Source organism: Hyaena hyaena, unplaced genomic scaffold (assembly GCF_003009895.1).
Source record: "Hyaena hyaena isolate Hyena2069 unplaced genomic scaffold, ASM300989v1 scaffold_521, whole genome shotgun sequence".
Lineage (NCBI taxonomy): Eukaryota > Metazoa > Chordata > Mammalia > Carnivora > Hyaenidae > Hyaena > Hyaena hyaena.
Window position 1 is genome coordinate 329,607 of NW_024081153.1, and position 19,566 is coordinate 349,172.

A 19,566-nucleotide genomic window follows, 5' to 3' on the forward strand; every position below is an offset into this window, starting at 1 on the left:
GTCTCACCTTTAGATCTTTAATTCCTTTTGAATTTATTTTTGTGTATGGTGTAGGAAAGCAGTCATTTCATAGAGCATGTAACTGTCCAGTTTTCCCAACACCATTTATTGCAAAGATTATCTTTTCCCAATTGTATATTCTTGCTGCTTTTGTCTAGATTAATTGGCCATATACGCATCGATCTATTTTTGGGCTCTCTATCCTGTCCCATGGATCTATTAGACACAGATTTTTATCTGAAATAAAATATGCTCTTTCTCTATGCCATTCTGCTATAAAAACTCATATTCCATTTCCTTAATGCTTTTAAAACTTAGGGTGTTGAGTGTAGAATTAAAAAATAACCAAAACGTTGTTCTTTATTTTGAATCCACATTTTTCTGCATTGGAGTAATACTGCAAAGCATACACATGTTGAATGTCAGAACTTTCCAGGGTATACATCTCATGTTCTTCTTTAAAAAATAACTCTTAACTAGTGTATTTCTGGCCAATTTTATTCAATGTGACCACTTTTCTTGCTTATTTCTTATTGTCTCCTCTCTCTGTAACATTCCCTGCTCCATGCCTTTCCAGTGAGCTTGTCATCATTGCTTGCTTACATTGGTAGTTTTACTTATGGGGCCCACATCTTCAGGTTGATAGCCATCTGTCACAGAGCCCACATTTTAACTGAACCACTGTTCTGCCCCAGGTATGCCCCTACCTTGCCTTAGTTTATATGAACCCTGATCTCTTTGAGCTGTGGGAAGGTACACAAATATTCATATACTACATTTTATAGACACCATAGAAACTTTGAATCCAATCCATTTGGGCATAATTATTGTCACATGTATGTATCGCTTCATGTAAAGATGTCCTTAGCTCACCAAATGGATTCTTGAGAGAGTAGATATAAATTAAAATTTTGCAGACAAATGCATGTTTTATTTGTACATGGCAGCCAAGCTGTACATTCTGTGCTAACTTCATCAACTAGATACTGATATATAAACCTGTAGTGGCCAAGTGTCATATGTAAGGGCCTCAGTTTATACACTTTGGCAAGGTAATAAATATATCTTCTGTCAATTTGCCTTCCTTCAGTACTAATTAAATACTTGAAGATAGAGAAACTGTATCCCTTAGTGGCTAAGAGCATAAACCCTGGAACTTAACCAGTTGGCTTAAATTCTGGCTCTGCCATTTCTCAACTGTGTGCCCTGGTTAATGTTCCTGTTTTAGTTTTCTCATCTTTACAGTAGGGGTAATAATGGTAGTTACCTCATGGTGGTGTGAAGGTTAATAAATGAATTCTAGTAAGATTCCTAGAACATTCCTGGCATAGTAAGCACTCAGTAAGTGCTAACCTTTGTTGTTCTTATTCACATATTATGGGATGTGGCCTTTGCCTTTGACTTAACAGTCCAGTGAGGAGAGAGAAGGTAAATAGTTTGCCAATCACTTTGTCAACTACTGTTCAGTACCTTCCATATGGCATTAACTTTAGTAGGTCTTGGAAATAAAGCAGCTAATAAGTAAACATACCCTTGCTCTCATGAAGCTTATTTTTAATAGATAAGACAGTTAATGTTGTAAAATACCAAAAGTGTTATAATAGAGAAAATGCAAAATGTGGTGGATACATCTAGCAAGCAGGAAACCTAAGTTATTTTAGGATTTAGGGGACAGTAAGGAAAACTATGTTATGACAAATGCTATGTGAATCTCCTCTTCTAGATTTAGGGCTATCACAAGAAGGGAAAGTGCCTGAGTCAGCTTCGGGAAGTCAGGGAAGGCTTCTCATTGGTGGAAACACTTGAGCTGACTCGGGTGGTGAAAATGTAGATGACTGGTAGTGTGGCAAGGAAAGTATTCCTGGCAGATGGAATGGTTTGTAGGATGTCACACAATACGTCAAAGCATTTCACAGTCGCTGGGTTTCAGTAGTTCTGTATCTTTGTGGAGCAAATGGGAACGAACAGTCGCACATGTGGGAAGAGCGAGAGGAGCCTAGACTCATCTGCACATCTGAAGGAATTGCTCTACCAAGCAGTTAAGACTTGATCCTGAAGGCAATTGGATGTCACTAAAGTGATTCAAACAGAGAGAAAATGATGATCACATTTTTAATTTAATTTTTATTTATTTAAAAAAATATTTATGTTTCAGAGGGAAAGAGAGAGCACGAGAGCAAGTGAAGGAGGGAAGGGCTGAGAGAAGGGGACAGAGGATCCAAAGCAGGCTCTACGTTGACAGCAGACAGCCCCATGCAAGACTCAAACTCACAAACCGCAAGATCTTTCCAGGCACTCAACCGACTGAGCCACCCAGGCTCCCCGATCATGTTTTTATTTTTAAAGATCATTCTTTTATCTCTGTGGAAAATAAACTGATGGGGGCAAGAGTGGAGAGAGTGAGACTAACAGTTGCACAGGCACAAAATAATGAGAAGCTGAACCAAGGTAGTTGAAGCAGAAATGGAGAGAAAGAGTCAGATAGAAAAGATAGAAGATCAACCCTAGCTAGCAACTCAGTGGAGGAGTTAATGGGAGAGGGATTAAGTGGGTGCTTGGGTATATGGTAATGCCAGTCAGGGATTATGGGAGGAGAGGAGATATCAAGTTGGATTTCTTCCAACATGGAAATATACTGTGTTTATAACATCAAACATTAGCATCACTTCAAGAAACCTCAAAAATTCTTACATGCACTTTTCTTCAGGCAGGTACAGTGATGGTATTCACTTGTGAGACAGACCAGGTATTTGGATTCTCAGGATTTCATTGCTAAGTAGTGAGAAGAATTCAAGTCAGATCTTCTGTCTTTTGGTCTGGCATTCTGAGGGAAGTTAGCTGTTCTTAACTGATTGTCAGAGTTTGATAATATGTTTAAGAGCTATAGGGGACAACTTTCATAAATGGTTAAGTTGAAGCAAGAATATGGAATACTGTTATAATGTGCATAATGATACAAGGCTTCTGACTAGAGAACAACCAAATCCTTCAGAAAAAAGTAGCTGTCCTAGTAAAAGATGCTGTTTCTTGTGTTCTAGTGATTGGTCTTTAGTGCCCTCTGTTGACTGTTTAGTCTAAAACAGTGTCTTGATTTTAGAAGACCATGTTCCTTGCAGTGTTATTTACCGAAATAGGAAGAATTAGAGGGTTTAAAATTAAGGTAAATGGTCATAAGAACCAATGGGAACTTAAAAAAAAATCTACATGGGTTCTCAAAGTTGGGTAGAAGTCTTAAGAAATAACCGTTATTACATTTTGTTTGCTATAACATGGGTATGATTGTATGGGCTAGAGTGTTCAGGAAACAGACTTTTCTGATGATGAGTAGCCTAAATCAAGCTGGTTTTTAAGCATTTTTAATGCAGCGAAGCCTCAAGAACAGCAGTTGCCCTAGTAGGCAGGAGCAGCTGCTGTCTTTCCATAGGGTGGTGCTGCATGTGATGGCCCATGAAAGGAAATGACTGTTACTCATTAAAGCAACTTCATTCAGCTACCTGGGAAATCACACAGTTAGAAAAGTCATCACAGAAAATGAAATAGTGGTTTTCCATAATGGGGCATCTTCAGAAATGGATGATTTGTCTTTTTTTTTTTTTTTTTTTTTTAAATGACAAAGATGCTGCCATTGGGTTCTCTTCTCCAGGAAAAGCGGTGGTAGATTGGACTTAGTGTTAAGAATAACTAGAGATCGAAGTCTGAATAAATTTTCGTAAAGAAGCACACCTAGTACTAGCTTGAGGTCTAAAGAAGACTGCACTTTGTATAAATGAATGCTCACCATGACTGTTCTATAATAAGGGAAATGTATTAATCGTTCTATTTCTGTTATTTCCCAGTTAATCTTTCTCTGAAATGTTTCTGATTATCACTTCAGCTGGTTTGGTTACATTTTGAAAACCTGTTCACCCAGTTAAGGTTAAAAATAGTACTTTCTGGTTTGGCGTTCTATGAAACTGCAAGAGATTGCTTGCACTAACCTAGTGAAATCATTTATTTGCTTTTGGTGTATTGCTTTTGGTGTGTTCTACTGTTGCAGTTTTCCCTAAGAAAGTTTAGAAATTATTAATATGAAGTAATGCTAGCTGCTTTCTGTGCATTTCATGAAAGGAATATGCTATTATGTAGTTTCCCTTCCCCCCTAATAAAAAAGCCTTTCATCATAAACTGACATCCTAAATGAAGGACATAATTGTACAGCTTATTTATTAGTGTGTCAGACTTAAAATGTAATGGTTTCATATTTCAGAATGAAAAGTGTGTTGTGATTCATGGTTGCCGGTGACAAAATAGACAGCTCTTTTATATCTGCACTGATTGCCTGCTGATATACCACTGTACTTTTTTTTTTCTTGTTCTTTTCTCTTCTCTTCCTATGCAATAGCTCCCTCTACTTGAAAATATTGGTGTAATTATAGTTTAGCACTGTGTACTTTATTAGTGAGTATTCGTGACTAATTTTACTTTCAATTCTCTTTGTAAATTTGAGGTGTTATATATATTAGGGTATGTTAGCAATTTATCAAGAATCTCTTGACCTTGGAGCAGAAAAGCAAGGTTAAGGAGAGAAACAACAGTTACGTTTGAAGGCATTTTTCAAGGAATTAGCTACATGGCTTTTGCTGATTTAAATATGACATATTTGGTTAAAATTCTGTATAGTACTTGAAAATGAACCTTGACGTCCAGAGCACAGAGGTATAGAAAACTGAATCAGAAACTTCTAAAGAACCATCAGCCATTTCAAACTGACAAAACCTGGAACTTGGCACATTCTCACTTTGCTAATTCCTAAGTCTTCTGATTCTTACACAAAATGTGACACTTTCTCTTTTGTCAGGAAGGGTTCAATAATAGCAAAATCTCCTGTTACTCCATCTTGCCTTTATGGAACAGTATGTGCATAATGAAACTGTGGGAACAACATAGACAAACCAAGGGTCATGATTGGGATTTGATTATTTTTTCTCTTGCTTAAAGTTTGAGGTTTAGCTATAGTACTATTATTTTGTTTTATTAAAAAAATTTTTTTTCAATGTTTGTTTATTTTTGAGAGAAACAGAACGTGAGCAGGGGAAGGGGCAGAGAGGGAGACACAGAATCTGAAGCAGGCTCCAGGCTCTTAGCTGTCAGCACAGAGCCCGACGCAGGGCTCGAACTTACCAACCTTGAGGTCATGACCTGAGCCAAAGTCAGATGCTTGACTGACTGAGCCATCCAGGCGCCCCTGTAGTACTGTTATTTTAAAGTGGAGCAAGTGGCAGAGCATGGTGGTCAAGAGTAACAATTTAGGAGTCAGACTGATTGAGTTTAATCCTAGCTCTGCTGCTTACCACATGGGTAATCTTGGCAAGTTCCTTGAGCTTTCTGAGCCTTAGTTTCCTCATCTGTAAAAACAGAGACAAGTGTTAGTGTAAAGCACTTAGAATAGAGCCTGACACATAGTAAGTGCTGTATATCAGTGTCCAATAAAGTAAAAAAATAATGGACTGTCAACTGGTTATTAACCAAATGTGTTTATTGAATGTCAACATTATCTTCAGTGCTGCTTAATAAAAAGAAAAATGGGGCCTTTCCAGGAGATGAGAGAGATTTTCACATTAGTGTTGTTCACGAAGTGACACTCAATTTTCTTATATCAGAATAGTTCTCACTTACGTGTCCCAATATCATGTTATTAAATTATATATTTTTTTAATGTTTTATTTATTTCTAGGAGAGAGAGACAGCGTGAGCAGGGGAGGGTCAGAGAGAGAGGGAGTCACAGACTGAAACAGGCTCCAGGCTCTGAGCTGGCAGTCAGCACAGAGCCCGACGCGGGGCTCGAACCCACGAACCGCGAGATCATGACCTAAGCGAAAGTCGGACGCTTAACCGACTAAGCCACCCAGGCGCCCCATTAAATTATAAATTATAATTATGTTATTTTTAAACAACTATTTTCATGCAGCGGGATATTCCATGGATTCTGTGTCTTTTTTGGACTTTGTTTTAGCAGGAGGACTTTATACTGGTGGAAGACATAACAATGAAGTATCCTTTATCATAGTACACTTAACGCCTACTTATTGTCCAAGAGCAGACTTGTCCGTGGTCCATCATGTGGATGTTTGAGGACGTCAGAGAATCTTACTCAACTGTCAATAGACTTCTTGTGGTCCAACAAAATAGCAGTTTTCAAAAGTTTAAAGAAGAAATTTATATGTATTGAACCCTCAGCTACGTAACCGCAATTGTTAGGATTATGTTTCCACCATGATATAAGCTGATATTTGTGTAGATGTATAGAGTGATATTTTAACAGAGGTCTTGGGAAGAATTATTACCAGAATACTGGACACTTATAATAAATAGTCAATTAGAATCATGAATACATGTATTTTCAGAAATGGACTCATTTTCCTTCTTATTTTACTTCTTTACTTGATCCTTTAGGACCCTTTGGATCCCACACGATCAGTGATTGTGATCCGTTCCCTGGTGGCAGATGGTGTTGCAGAAAGAGCGGGGGCACTACTACCTGGAGACCGCCTGGTCTCAGTCAACGAGTACTGTTTGGAGAACGCCACACTTGCTGAAGCCGTGGACGTGTTGAAAGCTGTGCCACCAGGCATTGTACACCTTGGCATCTGTAAGCCTTTGGTGGTGAGTGCTCAATTTTGTTACTCTAGGAGGTGATAATAGTGTTAACAGTCGAGAACATGCATTTTGGAGACAGATGTGCCCACTTTTGAATCCCTTTTCCACTGCTTACTCTCTGTGTATCCTATGACAAATATCCTATGTCCTTGACTTAAAAAATCAGCAACATAATGTCTGCCTCGTAAGATTTCGGGGACTAAAGACTATGTTCATTAAGAGCTTAGCACATTATATAAATAGTAGCTGCTAACATTACTAGTCCTCCTACCACTTGTACTACTATTTTTAGCTTCATGCTTTTAGCACAGATCTGTAAGTTCTCATCACATTCCTTATGATGTAAATTAAAATAAGTCTGTGCTTTTTAACTTTCCCACGGGAATGATGTTGAGATGTCATGATGAGTTGAAATCCAGGTAACTATATCATTTTAACATCTATATGGCTTTGACATTTTAATACACTTTTCTGCCCTTCAATGTACCTCATAACCCCTAGGATCTAGAAGTCTGTGTGGTCAAATCATTTTTAAGTGCTCTTACTGTGTAATCTTTTTGGGTGGGGAGCACATGGAGCCCAACTTGGGGCTTGAACTCAGGACCCTAAGATCAAGACCTGAGTTGAGATTGAGAGTTGGATGCTTAACCAACTGAGTCACCCAGGTACCCCTTTCTGTTTAATCTTTTTTTTGTTTGTTTATTTTGAGAGAGAGACAGAGACAGTGTGTGAGCAGGGGAGGGGCAGAGAGAGAGGGAGACACAGAATCCAAAGCAGGCTCCAGGCTCAGCTGTCAGCACAGAGCTTGATGTAGGCTTGAACTTAGGAGCCGTGAGATCATGACATGAGCTGAAGTCGGACACTCGACCGACTGAGCCACCCAGGCGCCCCTCTTACTGTTTAATCTTATGTACTAGGTCAGATTAATGTTTATGACTGAGGGCCACATTACAGTTAGGGTGCTTTTGAGGTTTCCCAATGCAACAAGGTACTTGAAGATAATTTTCAAGCAGTAGGAAAATATTACTGAGTGCTTACCCTATGTCAGCCAGTATTTTAAACCTTTTACTTACATTAACTAATTTAATCCTCTTGGAGACCTTAAGAGGTAGCCCTCTTATTACCCTCATTACACATGAGCCTATGAAGACCCAGAGAACTGAGCATCTTATCCATAGTGATGTAACTGGAAAGGGACAGAGTAAGAATTCAGCAAGGTGTCCTCAGACCCTGCACAGTTAGCCACAGTGCTTTATATTTAACTTGTTGCTACCTTGGTTCGCACAGCTTGTCTGAAACAGATAGATGGTCTTAAGAGAGTGCTGGGACTGGATTTTAAGAAACCTGGACTCTGTTTCTAGCTTTCTTACGAGTTAGCCCAGTGGGGTTCTCAAACTCAAAGATATATAACATACTTAAGAATCAACTGGGAGATGGTTAAAATGCAGTTTTCCAGGTCCTACCCTCAGAGGTTCTCCTCTGGTCATGGTGATGGTTATTTAGGGATCTGCCTCTTTAGCGAATCACCCATGTAATTTGATGCCGAATTTTACACTTTGAGAAACATTGCACTAGGAATTTGATCATAGGTACACCACTCTTCTTCCCTGAGCCTTTTTTTTAATTTCTGAAAAGACTGAACAATACTTGAGAACTCCTAAAATCTTTAACTCTAAGAAATACATTGATAAACTACATGAGTGTGTTAAATTACTACGTGTGTCCAGTTATTAGGTAGATACAGATATGTTCATGTATAGATATATATAGATTCCTGTATTACACATAGTGTTTATGCATTGGGGAGCCTCAACATGGCCTTTGTGAATTCCCCATAAAGATGCCAGTATATTATACTATCAGACACTATAAATATTTAAAAATGGAGTATTGCACACAGCTAATCAAGTTCTTGACTTTGTATTGTATATTTGGTGTTTGACTGTTGCTGTAGCCAACGTGAGACAACAGGAGATGCCTGATTTTATTTCTGGACAAATTAAGTTGGGGGGAGGAACGTGATATTTTTATGGAGATCTCATCTTCTTGGTATTCTGATTGTGGGGGGAATTTCATCTAGATTTTCCCTGATGATTATTTGCCTAATTGTTTGGGCTGCCAGAAGAAATCACAAACTATTTATCTAAGTCCTAGAGGACTTGGACAGCTTGACTTCACTCTGACGCAGTTTAAGGAAGTGTCAGGTAGTGTAAAAAAGAGAGCCTGGTTACCAGCTTGGTGTGGATTCCTGTGCTGTTTCTGACATAGGTGGGGCTGCAGACTTTAGGATATCAGGGCCACATTCTGAGAGGGTTTTGGAATGTAGTAACTGTCAGGGAGACCTTTGCCTAGGCTTCTCCTGGTGAGTAGAAGGCTTCCAGGATACTTGGGAGCTGGAAGCCACAAAAGGGATGAAGAGAAAGGTCACTTTTAGGGTGGTAAAAAAGTCTTAGTGGAATGACCATTAATTCCTTCTTAATCATCTGGGGACTTTTAGCAAAACCGTTCACTCACGAGCTGTAAATAGTGGTGATGGATCTTCTGAGTCTCTCTCTCTCTCTCTCTCTCTCGTGTCCACTTGGTGGCCACTTACCTGATCACATGATGTTTACTGAGCTTTCACTCAGTCCTCTGCAGAAGTAGGGTAGAGAGGGTGAAGAAGTGGCCCAAAGTCAGCTTGCGGCAGAAAGACTATGAATATATAAAAGTTAAGAAACATGGCTTTTATTAAGTCATATATTATATAGATCTACATTATACAAATATGTTTATATATTTTTATGTCAACCATAAGTGGGGCTTATCTTCTCTTTTCATTTTTTTTTTTTAACATTTATTTATTTTTGAGGGAGAGAGACAGAGCACCACCAGGAGAGAGGCAAAGAGAGAGGGAGACACAGAATCTGAAGCGGGCTCCAGGCTCTGAGCTGTCAGCACAGAGCCCGATGTGGGGCTCAGACTCATAAGCCATGACATCATGACCTGAGCCAAAGTTGGACGCTTAACTGACTGAGACATCCAGGCACCCCCTGATACATTTCTTAATATTGAGGTCCTTTTTTAGTAAAGTGATGTTTTTTAATTTAAGAAAGGTTTTTTTTTTGTTTTTTTTTTTTTACTGCAAACATAATGTGTCTCTTTATTTAGTCGGATCTTCTTTTACAGTTTTCTCCTTAAATGTGCTATGCAGTGTTTTTTAAATTTAATCCTGAGATAATTTACTGGGTTCCTCCCCCCCCACCTTTGTGAATGATGTGTTGTTTTTTATTACATTTTTATTAAATTAGCTAATGCTGAAGTGGCGGTATTGATATGGACTTCGTAGTTTGATCCTCTATCTGACAACCTTGTGAAACTCTCGTTTCTGCTTCTGTTGAATTTTTTTATGTAAAAAAATTATTATTTTGGAGGCATCTGGGTGGCTTAGTTGATTGAGCGTCTGACTTTGGCTCAGGTCATGATCACACTGTTTATGAGTTAGAGCCCCACATCAGGCTCGCTGCTGTCAGCTCAGAGCCCACTTCCCTGACCCCCTCTCTCTGCCCCTCCTCCTCTCAGGCTCCTACTCTCAAAAATAAACATTAAATTTTTTTTTTCTTTTTTCTTCTCATGGTAAGTGTTACTCTTAATCCCCTTCATCTTAATCCCCTTCACCTATCCACTGCCCCTTCCACCCCCAGAATGTTTCTTGGTTTGTCCCTTTTTTCCTTCTTGGCTCATTTGTTTTGTTTCATAAATTCCATCTCACTCATACAAGTGAGAACATATGGTGTCTTTCTCTGGCTGACTTATTTTGCTTAGTATTATACTCTCTAGCTCTGCACATGTTGTTGCAAATGGCAAGATTTAATTCTTTTTTTTAATGGCTGAGTAATATTCCATTGTCCATATACACCACATCTTTATCCATTCATCTATCGATGGACACTTGGGCTGCTTCCATAATTTGGCTATTGTAAATAATGCTGCAATAAACATAAGAGTGCATATGTCTTTTCAAATTAGTGTTTTTGTATTCTTTGAGTAAATACCAAGTAGTGGAATTACTAGATCATATGATATTTCTCTTTTTAACTTTTTGAGGAACTTGCATACTGTTTTCTACAGTGACTGCACCAGTCTGCATTCCTACCAACAATGAACAAGGGTTCTTTTTTCTCTACATCCTTGCCAACCTTGTCGTTTCTTGTGTTTTTGATTGTAGCCATTCTGACAGGTGTGAGGTGATACCTCTTTGTAGTTTTGATATGCGTATCTCTGGTGAGGCATGATGTTGAGCATCATTTCATATGTCTATTGGCCAACTGGAAGTCATCTTTGTAGAAATGACATGTTCATGCCCATTTTGTAATTGGATTATTTGATTTTTGGGTGTTGAGTTATATCAGTTCTTTATATATTTTGGATACTAACCCTTTATCAGATATGTCATTTGCAAATATCTTCTCCCATTCTGTACTTGGCTTTCGTTTTGTTCATTGTATCTTTTGCTGTGCAGAAACTTTATTTTGATGTAGTCTCAATGGTTTATTTTTGCTTTTATTTCCCTTTCCTTAGGAGACCTATCTAGAAAAATATTGCTATGACTGAGATATCACAGGCAGAGAAATTACTGCCTGTACCCTCTTCAAGGATTTTTATGGTTTCAGGTCTCATGTTTAGGACTTTAATCCATTTTCAGTTTGTTTTTGTGTATAATGAAAGAAAGTGGTCCACTTTCATTCTTTTGCATGTAGTTTGAGGAATACTTAAAAGAAAAAAAAAGTTTGAGAAGCTTTGACCTGAATATGGCTTTCTGTTTAATTATTAAAGTTTGTTCTAATGAAACAATTTGCATAAAGTTTATTGTGTCCTTGCATTTAATGGAAAGATGAGAATTAATCTGAATAGAGCTCAAAATTAAGGTATTTTCTTGATTATAAAAATGTTCCTTTAGTTGCTAGAGGCAGGGAGTTGTGGGCAAGATGGGCGAAGGTGGCTAAAAGGTACAAACTTCCAGTTATAAATAAGTCTTGTGGATGTAACGTACAGCATAGTAACTATAGTTAACAATACCATATTGTATATTTGAAAGTTGGGGGTGCCTGGGTGGCTCAGTTGGTTGATTGTCCGACTTTGGCTCAGGTCATGATCTCACGACTTGTGGGTTTGAGCCCCGCGTCAGGCTCTGTGCTAACAGCCAGCTCAGAGCCTGGAGCCTGTTTTGGATGCTGTGTCTCTCTCTCTCTGACCCTCCCTTGCTCACGCTGTCTCTCTCTCTCTCAGAAATACATTAAAAAAATTTTAAAAAAAGAAAATTGCAGATATAACCAAACTTACTGTGATAATCATTTTGCAATATACACATATATCAAATTATATTGTACACCTAGTTAATACAGTGTTTAATGTTATATGTCAGTTATATGTCAATAAAAAATAGCTTCACAGTTGACAAAAACATGTCTTCAGTTGTGCTAAAAAAATAAAAAATACTGCTTCTATTTTTCAGGAAGATGATAAAGAGGGAGAAAATCATTATATTTTACATTCAAACAGAAATGAAGACAAGATTGAACTTTCAGAAACAATTCATGATATAAATTCATCTTTAATACTCGAAGCACCCCAGGTATTTAGTAAATTGATTTCCTATTTGAATGGTTTACTGTGAGCTAACATTGATACAAAGAAAAAGACAAAAGCTTGTTCTCACTCTCTAGGCTAAAGAGATTCAAATTAAAAAATCCTCCTCTCTTTAGTTTTTTAAAAGTGAAATGGTTTTCCTCTTGTATGACATAGGCTTCATAAATGACATAGGCCAGATATAAGTCATTTTCGAAGCACAAACATATTTTATATCCCTAATATATTCTTACATTTTTGAGGGTAGAACGTATGTTTGAAAATAGGCATGCATTTAAAATGCTGTAGAAAACTGACCTATACCAAAGGACTTCTTATTCAGTACTTTCTCAACAAAAGTTATTTAGTTAAAATTGTCTTTATGCTTTAATTTTAGGAAGTATATTTTGAAGCTTTTCCTTTTTTAAGTCTTAAAATGAATTGCATTTATTTTGTTCTTTGCAGGTAGAGGATGGTGTATGGTTTTGCTTTACTTGATAGCAACCATCTGGTGATATTTTTTGCATAAGTTATTGTCAGTGCCTCAAGCTGATGTTTATTTCTATACTGTACATTGTGGGTTTTTTTAGTGTCAACATTTTTTTGTTAAAATTTTATAAGTATATGACCTCTTTTTTTTTTTTAATGTTTTTTATTTATTTCTAGGAGAGAGAGAGAGAGACAGCGTGAGCAGGGGAGGGTCAGAGAGAGAGGGAGTCACAGACTGAAACAGGCTCCAGGCTCTGAGCTGGCAGTCAGCACAGAGCCCGACGCGGGGCTCGAACCCACGAACCGCGAGATCATGACCCAAGCGAAAGTCGGACGCTTAACCGACTAAGCCACCCAGGCGCCCGTGACCTCTTTAAATATACACTGTAAACACACCTTTAAAAAAATTAGGTTGCTGTATTTGATACACTGTGATAATTTAAAGGTGGGAAATAGTAGATTCATTTAATGAATTTATATTTGGTAATATTTAATGAATAGGTCCCCACATAGGAAATGCCACTGATCTCTCAGGAGGAATTGGGCCTCACTGTGCTCAACACTCTGAGGACCCACCAGGGTTAGGTTAGAGGCTCAGCTAATCCATACATTTCTCAGGCGTTACCCAGGAACTCAACAAAGTTTCTGCACATATATGGCTATTTAGTTCCAGTTGTATGTACTTGATCTTCTAATTAGTAAAATATAAATTGATTAAGAAGCATTCTATATTCAATCCTTTTTGCCATGTAATTTCAGTACAGAGGAAAAAATTATAAGTCTGTTACAGGGGCATATTATAAAATAGTCGTATTCAAAGTAGTTGAGATATACTTCCCATATCTTTAGTTTATAGAGAATGCTTTTTGATAATTTCAATAGCCATAATTTATTTTGAATTTAGTTAAGCTTGAAAATCCTGACTTTTAAGTTTTTGCTTTCTTAGGGAATAGTGTGATATGTATCTATATTTATGTACTACTTTTCTATGAGACACATGAGTTAAATATTCAGTGTAGCAGTTTAACAAGATTCTTATTTGTGATTAAGAATTTTCAGGTGGTTAATGTATAACAAACCTTTTAGAATAGTCATTCACCTTGCCAGTGGCAGATTTCTGCCTCTTACTGTTTGTCCCTTTCCTGCTTTGAGGGTTGTATCGGAGTGAGCATTTATTTCTCTTCCTCTGTGATGGAGAGCAGTTCAAGTTAACTGTGGCTGGGGATGGAATGTGGTCACTGCAGTTCTGTCGGGGGCTCACCTTCCAGTTAGTATGTAGAGTGCAGCTATAAAGCAGGGGCAGTTCAAATTATTTTTGCAACTTCTGTTTACAGGGATTTAGAGATGAACCCTATTATAAAGAGGAACTTGTAGATGAGCCGTTCCTAGATTTGGGAAAGGCTTTCCAGTCCCAACAAAGAGAGACAGACAACAGCCAGGAGGCCTGGGAGATGCGTGAATTTCTGACTCCTAGATTGCCGGAGATGGGGGAAGAAAGAGAGATGCTTGTGGATGAAGAGTATGAGCTATATCAAAATCGCTTTCAGTCCATGGACTTGTATTCCTCATCGCACCTGCAAGAGGCTGCTCCTGTTCCCTCTGTGAAGGAACTTCATTTTGGCACACAGTGGTTACATGACAGTGAACCGCCTGAGCTTCAGGAGGCAAGATCTGTGATGAGTATCTATTCCCAGGAAACACAGCAGTATGGCTATAGCACTGAAAACATGGTAAGGGTTGAGAACAGATCATCCACATCTTCCCCCATTCTGATCCCCTCCCTCCCTAGCCTATTGCTAAGTCCTGTAAATTTTTAAAAAAAGTAATGGAAAATGTAATTTTTGTAATTAATCATCTTTTCAGGATGCATCATACTGTGTTCTGCTGTAAGTATATACTGATCTTTGCTGGATCACATAACCTCTAGTGAGAGTCAATAAGCTGCAGTTACCTTCTATAGTGGTTTATAGTGGGGTTTTTTGCCTTGCTTTTTTAGTGATATATTTCTCCAGATTATCCATTTCAAAGAAGAGTTCTTTGCCCATTTGTGATTCTTTATCCACTCAGAGATATACAGCTTTGTATTTCTCACATAGTGTATTTGTATTTATCAGTGAAGATAAAAGCAAAATTAAAGATCCATTGTTTATGTCTTAGTTACCCACACTGTTCTGTGTTATGTATCATACTAAATAGAAGATCACTGAACTCTAAAAACATATCTTTACATTTGTGATATTACCTGTTTTCAGCCTGGCTGGGAAGCAGTATATTTCAAAAGGTTTGCCCTTGCTATTAGATCACCAATAAATTTTATTTTTATAAAAGTAGAGTTAACTCGTCACCACTTAGAATCTTTCAGTGAGGACATTTTTTAATGTTTTGGTTTTGTTTGTTCATTTCATGCTCCAGATTAACTTCCAGACAAATGAAAAGAAACTTATTATATAGGGATATTTTTTTAAAGCCACTTAGCAATATGTTTAGGTACAGTGCACTGTTGCCCTCATAGAGGTCAGCAGCTTTCCTGCAGGGCTAGTGGGGGGAGGGTAGTGTGCTTTTCTTTGCTCTATCACAGGGCCCACAGGACTCCTTTCTTTGCTCTCTCCTCCCTCAAACCTATCCTCCTTTCTCCCCTTTTGCAAATGCTATGGGTTCTTCTGGTATTCAAGCTGCTATACAAGCTGTATTTGTGGAACCCTCGAGGATTACCCATGATGAAGGACTCTGGGTAGCCTACCAGAGAGCAGATGTTTTGGGGTTATGTGAATAATGCCTGGATATGGGAAGAGGTAACAAAAAATCACCTGGTGTGTTGTCCTTCACATTGGTGCTTTTCTTTCCTCGCTAGTCCTATTCCTGTATCACTAAGTATTTGAACTCAAACAAAATATTCAGTTATGTGGAACAAATTCTAATCACAGTGTTCATAAATACTCACTTGTTGTGGCTTTATTCTATAAAAGGAAAATCTTCTTTTCCCCCAAATATAAGGCAACCTGAAATAGAGGCACATTTTAATATATGAATTTTTAGGGTTCTAGATGAAATAGTCAAAGGTACATTCACAAGATTTACTTCCTAAATTTAAACATTCACATTTTAAACACTGTCAAATGTTAATTTTTTTGCCTATTGTTACTATCTTAACTTTCATTTAAGTTGTTTGAGATACAGTAATTTTCTTAATGTTTATTTTATATATTTTGAGAGAGTGCAGGTGGGGGAGGGGCAGAGAGCATGGGAGAGAGAGAATCCCAAGCAGGATCCCTCTCACCATCTGTCATATCATGACCTGTGCTGGCTGAAGTCAAGAGGATGCTTAACAGACTGAGCCACCCAGGTACCCCAAGATACAGTAATTTTTGAATCCTTACTATCAGTCAAAATTTTGTCCTGATCTCAAGTACTCATTTGCAAAGCAGTAGGCTTTAAAAGAATTCCATTCAGAAGTGCATAGTGATGGTCTTCACAATACAACCACTTATTCTGTTGTTTGTTAAATAAATTACTGTCTATTTGAAACGCTGGTTTGTAAGAACATTCAGTGCTCACAATTTGAAAGACACGCTTCCTAATTACTGAATCTCTGTTAAATTTCCTGGCTTCCTTTTTATTTTCCATTTCTGATTCTGTGAAGTGACCTCTGTAAATTCCCTAGAGTGGCATTGATTAAAATTGTTTCAGACCTAATGTGTTTAGTCTGCACAAAATTTTATTGTCTTTAAATAATTATATGTTCTTGTTTGGGGCATTAACTCTTTTTCTCCCTTTTTGAACTCCACAGTGAAGACAGTGTAGGGAGAGAATATTTTTTTCCCTTTAACCTCATTGGTTCTGTGGCTGGGCCATGGAAATTAAGCTGATGAAAGATTAACAAAAGAAAGACAATTTATTAACAAGTGTGGCATGCACACAAGCAGGAGAAACTCAGTGATGAATAACTCAAAGGAGTGCTTAGAACTCGGGCTTACCTAGCATCTTAACAAAGAACAATACTTTTCTAGAGAAGAAACAAGACAAAGGAAAAGGGGTTTAGGTTTTAGGGTCAGAGCTGTAAAAGGGTAAATATAAGGAGGAAATTGATGGAAGATAAGGGCTGTTTTGTTATGTATTTTTCTCTTGGTGCCATCTTTGAGCTAAGCAGAATCCTAGAGTCCTCTCTGGTGATTAAGAATCAGGGGAAGATAGCTTTTCTGTGTCTGCTGTTTCTCATTTGTCTTCCTCTCAAAATAATCCTTATGCCAAAGTGGCATGTTTTTGACAGAATGTTCTGATTCTCTGTAACAGTTAGACACATAAGATCTGGGTGGGCTTGAATCTTTATTTACCCTCCTCTCAGAAATATACTCCTGTGATGAAAATTTACTATCTAATATCACAATCCTTGGGTAGATTGTTAACACATTTGAATATAAATAAGTAATTCTCAATATTCTTTTATTTAGAGAGTGCCCTCCAGAAGGGTAGAGTGACATTATCATTTCTGTTTTTATTGTAATATTCATTTTGGGGTAGTTATATTTGTGGAGTGCAAATAGTACCCAGCTACTTAAGTTTACCTTTCTCTATCACTCATTTAGTCCATTTTAATTGAAGGGGTGAAACCAAGATTTATAGATCTATTTTTTTACTTTTAGTTGTAGTAAAATACACATTATAGTAGTCCCCGTGGTTTCCCTTTCACAGTCCAGTTACCTGTGGTCACCTGAGGTCTGGAAACCGAGGACCCTCCTTCCAACATTCTCAAAAGGTCACTAGTAGCCCAACATATGCCTGCATCAGTCACCTCACTATTGATCACGGGCATTTTATCATTTCACATCATCATCATTAAAAGAAGGGTAACTACAGTGCAATAAAATATTTTGAGAGAGAAAGAGACCACATTTATATAACTCTTATTGGAATATATTCTATTTCATTATTAATCTCTTACTGTGCTTAATTTATAAATTAAACTTTCATAATAGGTATGTATGCATAGGAAAAAACAGTATATGCAGGGTATAGTACTATCCTGGGTTTCAGGCATCCACTGGGGGTCTTGGAATGTATCCACCAGATAAGGAGAGGATACTGAATATAAAATTTACTGTTAAATCATTCTAGGTTTACAGTTCCAGTAGCATTAAGTACACTTGCATTATTGCACAATCATTATCACCATCCATCCCCAGAACATTTTCAACTTCCCAGATTGAAAGTCTGTACCCATTAAACAGTAACTGCCCATTCTTCCCTTCTCTCATCCCCTGGAAACCAACTATAGTTCTACTTTGTTTGTCTAAGGATTTGACTCGGTATCTCATGTAAGTGGAACCATACAATAGCTGTCCTTTTGTGTGAGCCTTATTTCATTTAGCATAATGCCTTCCAGGTTCATCCACATTATGTGTTGGAATTTTGTCCCTTTGTAAGGCTGAATAGCATTCCATTGTATGTGTACACCACAATTTGTTTACCCCTTCATCAGTTGATGAACATCTGGGCTGTTTCTACCTAAGGCTATTGTGAATAATACTACTGCAAACACTGGTATACAGTATCTGTTCAAATCACTATTTTAAGTTTGTTCTGGTATTTACCGAGATGCAAAATTGCTAGATCATATGGTAATCTTATGTGTAATTTTTTGAGGACCCACCATCCTGTTTTCCACAGTACCTGCACCATTTTACATTCCCACTAGCAATGCACAAATCTTTCAGTTTTGCCACATGCCTGCCAAAACTTTTTTTTATATATATATAGGTGTAAAGTAGTATCTTATTGTGGTTTTGATTTGTAATTTTCTAATGATCAAGAAAAGTTGAGCAACTTTTCATGTGCTCATTGGCCATCTGCTGAAGAAATGTCCTTTTTTTTTTTTTGCCCCATTTTAAAGATCTGACTTTGGGGACACCTGGGTGGCATTGGTTAGGTGTCTGGCTTCAGGTCACGATCTCATGGTCCATGGGTTTGAGCACTGTGTTGGGCTCCGCACTGACAGCTCAGAGCCTGGAGCCTGCTTTGGATTTCTTTTCTCCCTCTCTCTCTGCCGCTCCCCTGCTCATACTCTGTCTCTCTCTCAAAAATAAGTTAAATAAATAAATAAATAAATAAACAAATAAAATAAAATTTTTAAAAATAAAAGATCTGACTCTTGCCTGAGGATTATTTACCTAAGACTAATTGTATGTTTTTATTTTCTTCTCTATTTAAACTATTTTTTCCAAAGATTTAACGCTCTTATATCGAAATTCAGATTCAGATGTCGATTTTCTTATTCCTCATATAGCTGTCATACACTTTTTAAAATAAGTCCCAAAATTGCTGTAAAATATAAGTACTCAGTGCTTATCATTTCTTCTTTATTCCCTTCTCTAAGAAATTCTTCTTGTTTTATTCTAGGCAACTGGTTAGTTGTATCTCCTTTCTCACCCCAGTTTATTTTATTTATTTATTTTTTTTTACAAATAGTTTATTGTCAAGTTGGTTTCCATATAACACCCAGTGCTCATCCCCACAAGTGCCCCCCTCCATGCCCATCCCCCCTGCCCCCCCTTCCATCAATCCTCAGTTTTTGTCAGGATTCAAGAGTCTCTCATGGTTTGCCTCTCTCCCTTTCCCCCACCATTTACCCCCTTCTTCTCCCCCATGTTCCTCCTTTAAGTTCCTCCTAATCCTCCTATACTGCAAACATATGATATTTGTCCTTCTCTGCCTGACTTATTTCGCTCAGCATAACACCTTCAAGGTCCATCCATGTTGCTACACAAGGCCAGATTTCATTCTTTCTCATTGCCATGTAGCATTCCATCGTATAGATAAACCACATCTTCTTGATCCATTCGT

The 19,566-nt window shown here is 37.7% G+C and overlaps 1 protein-coding gene across 1 annotated transcript in view; it reads left to right on the plus strand.

The window, feature by feature from the left end:
• Window positions 1-19,566, plus strand: part of PATJ (PATJ crumbs cell polarity complex component) — a 358,255-nt gene that overhangs the window by 96,865 nt on the left and 241,824 nt on the right. The window contains exons 18-20 of the mRNA XM_039255282.1: window positions 6,433-6,642; window positions 12,128-12,247; window positions 14,064-14,459. Of these exons, the coding sequence (XP_039111213.1) occupies window positions 6,433-6,642; window positions 12,128-12,247; window positions 14,064-14,459 (726 nt within the window). The remainder of the gene's footprint in view (window positions 1-6,432; window positions 6,643-12,127; window positions 12,248-14,063; window positions 14,460-19,566) is intronic.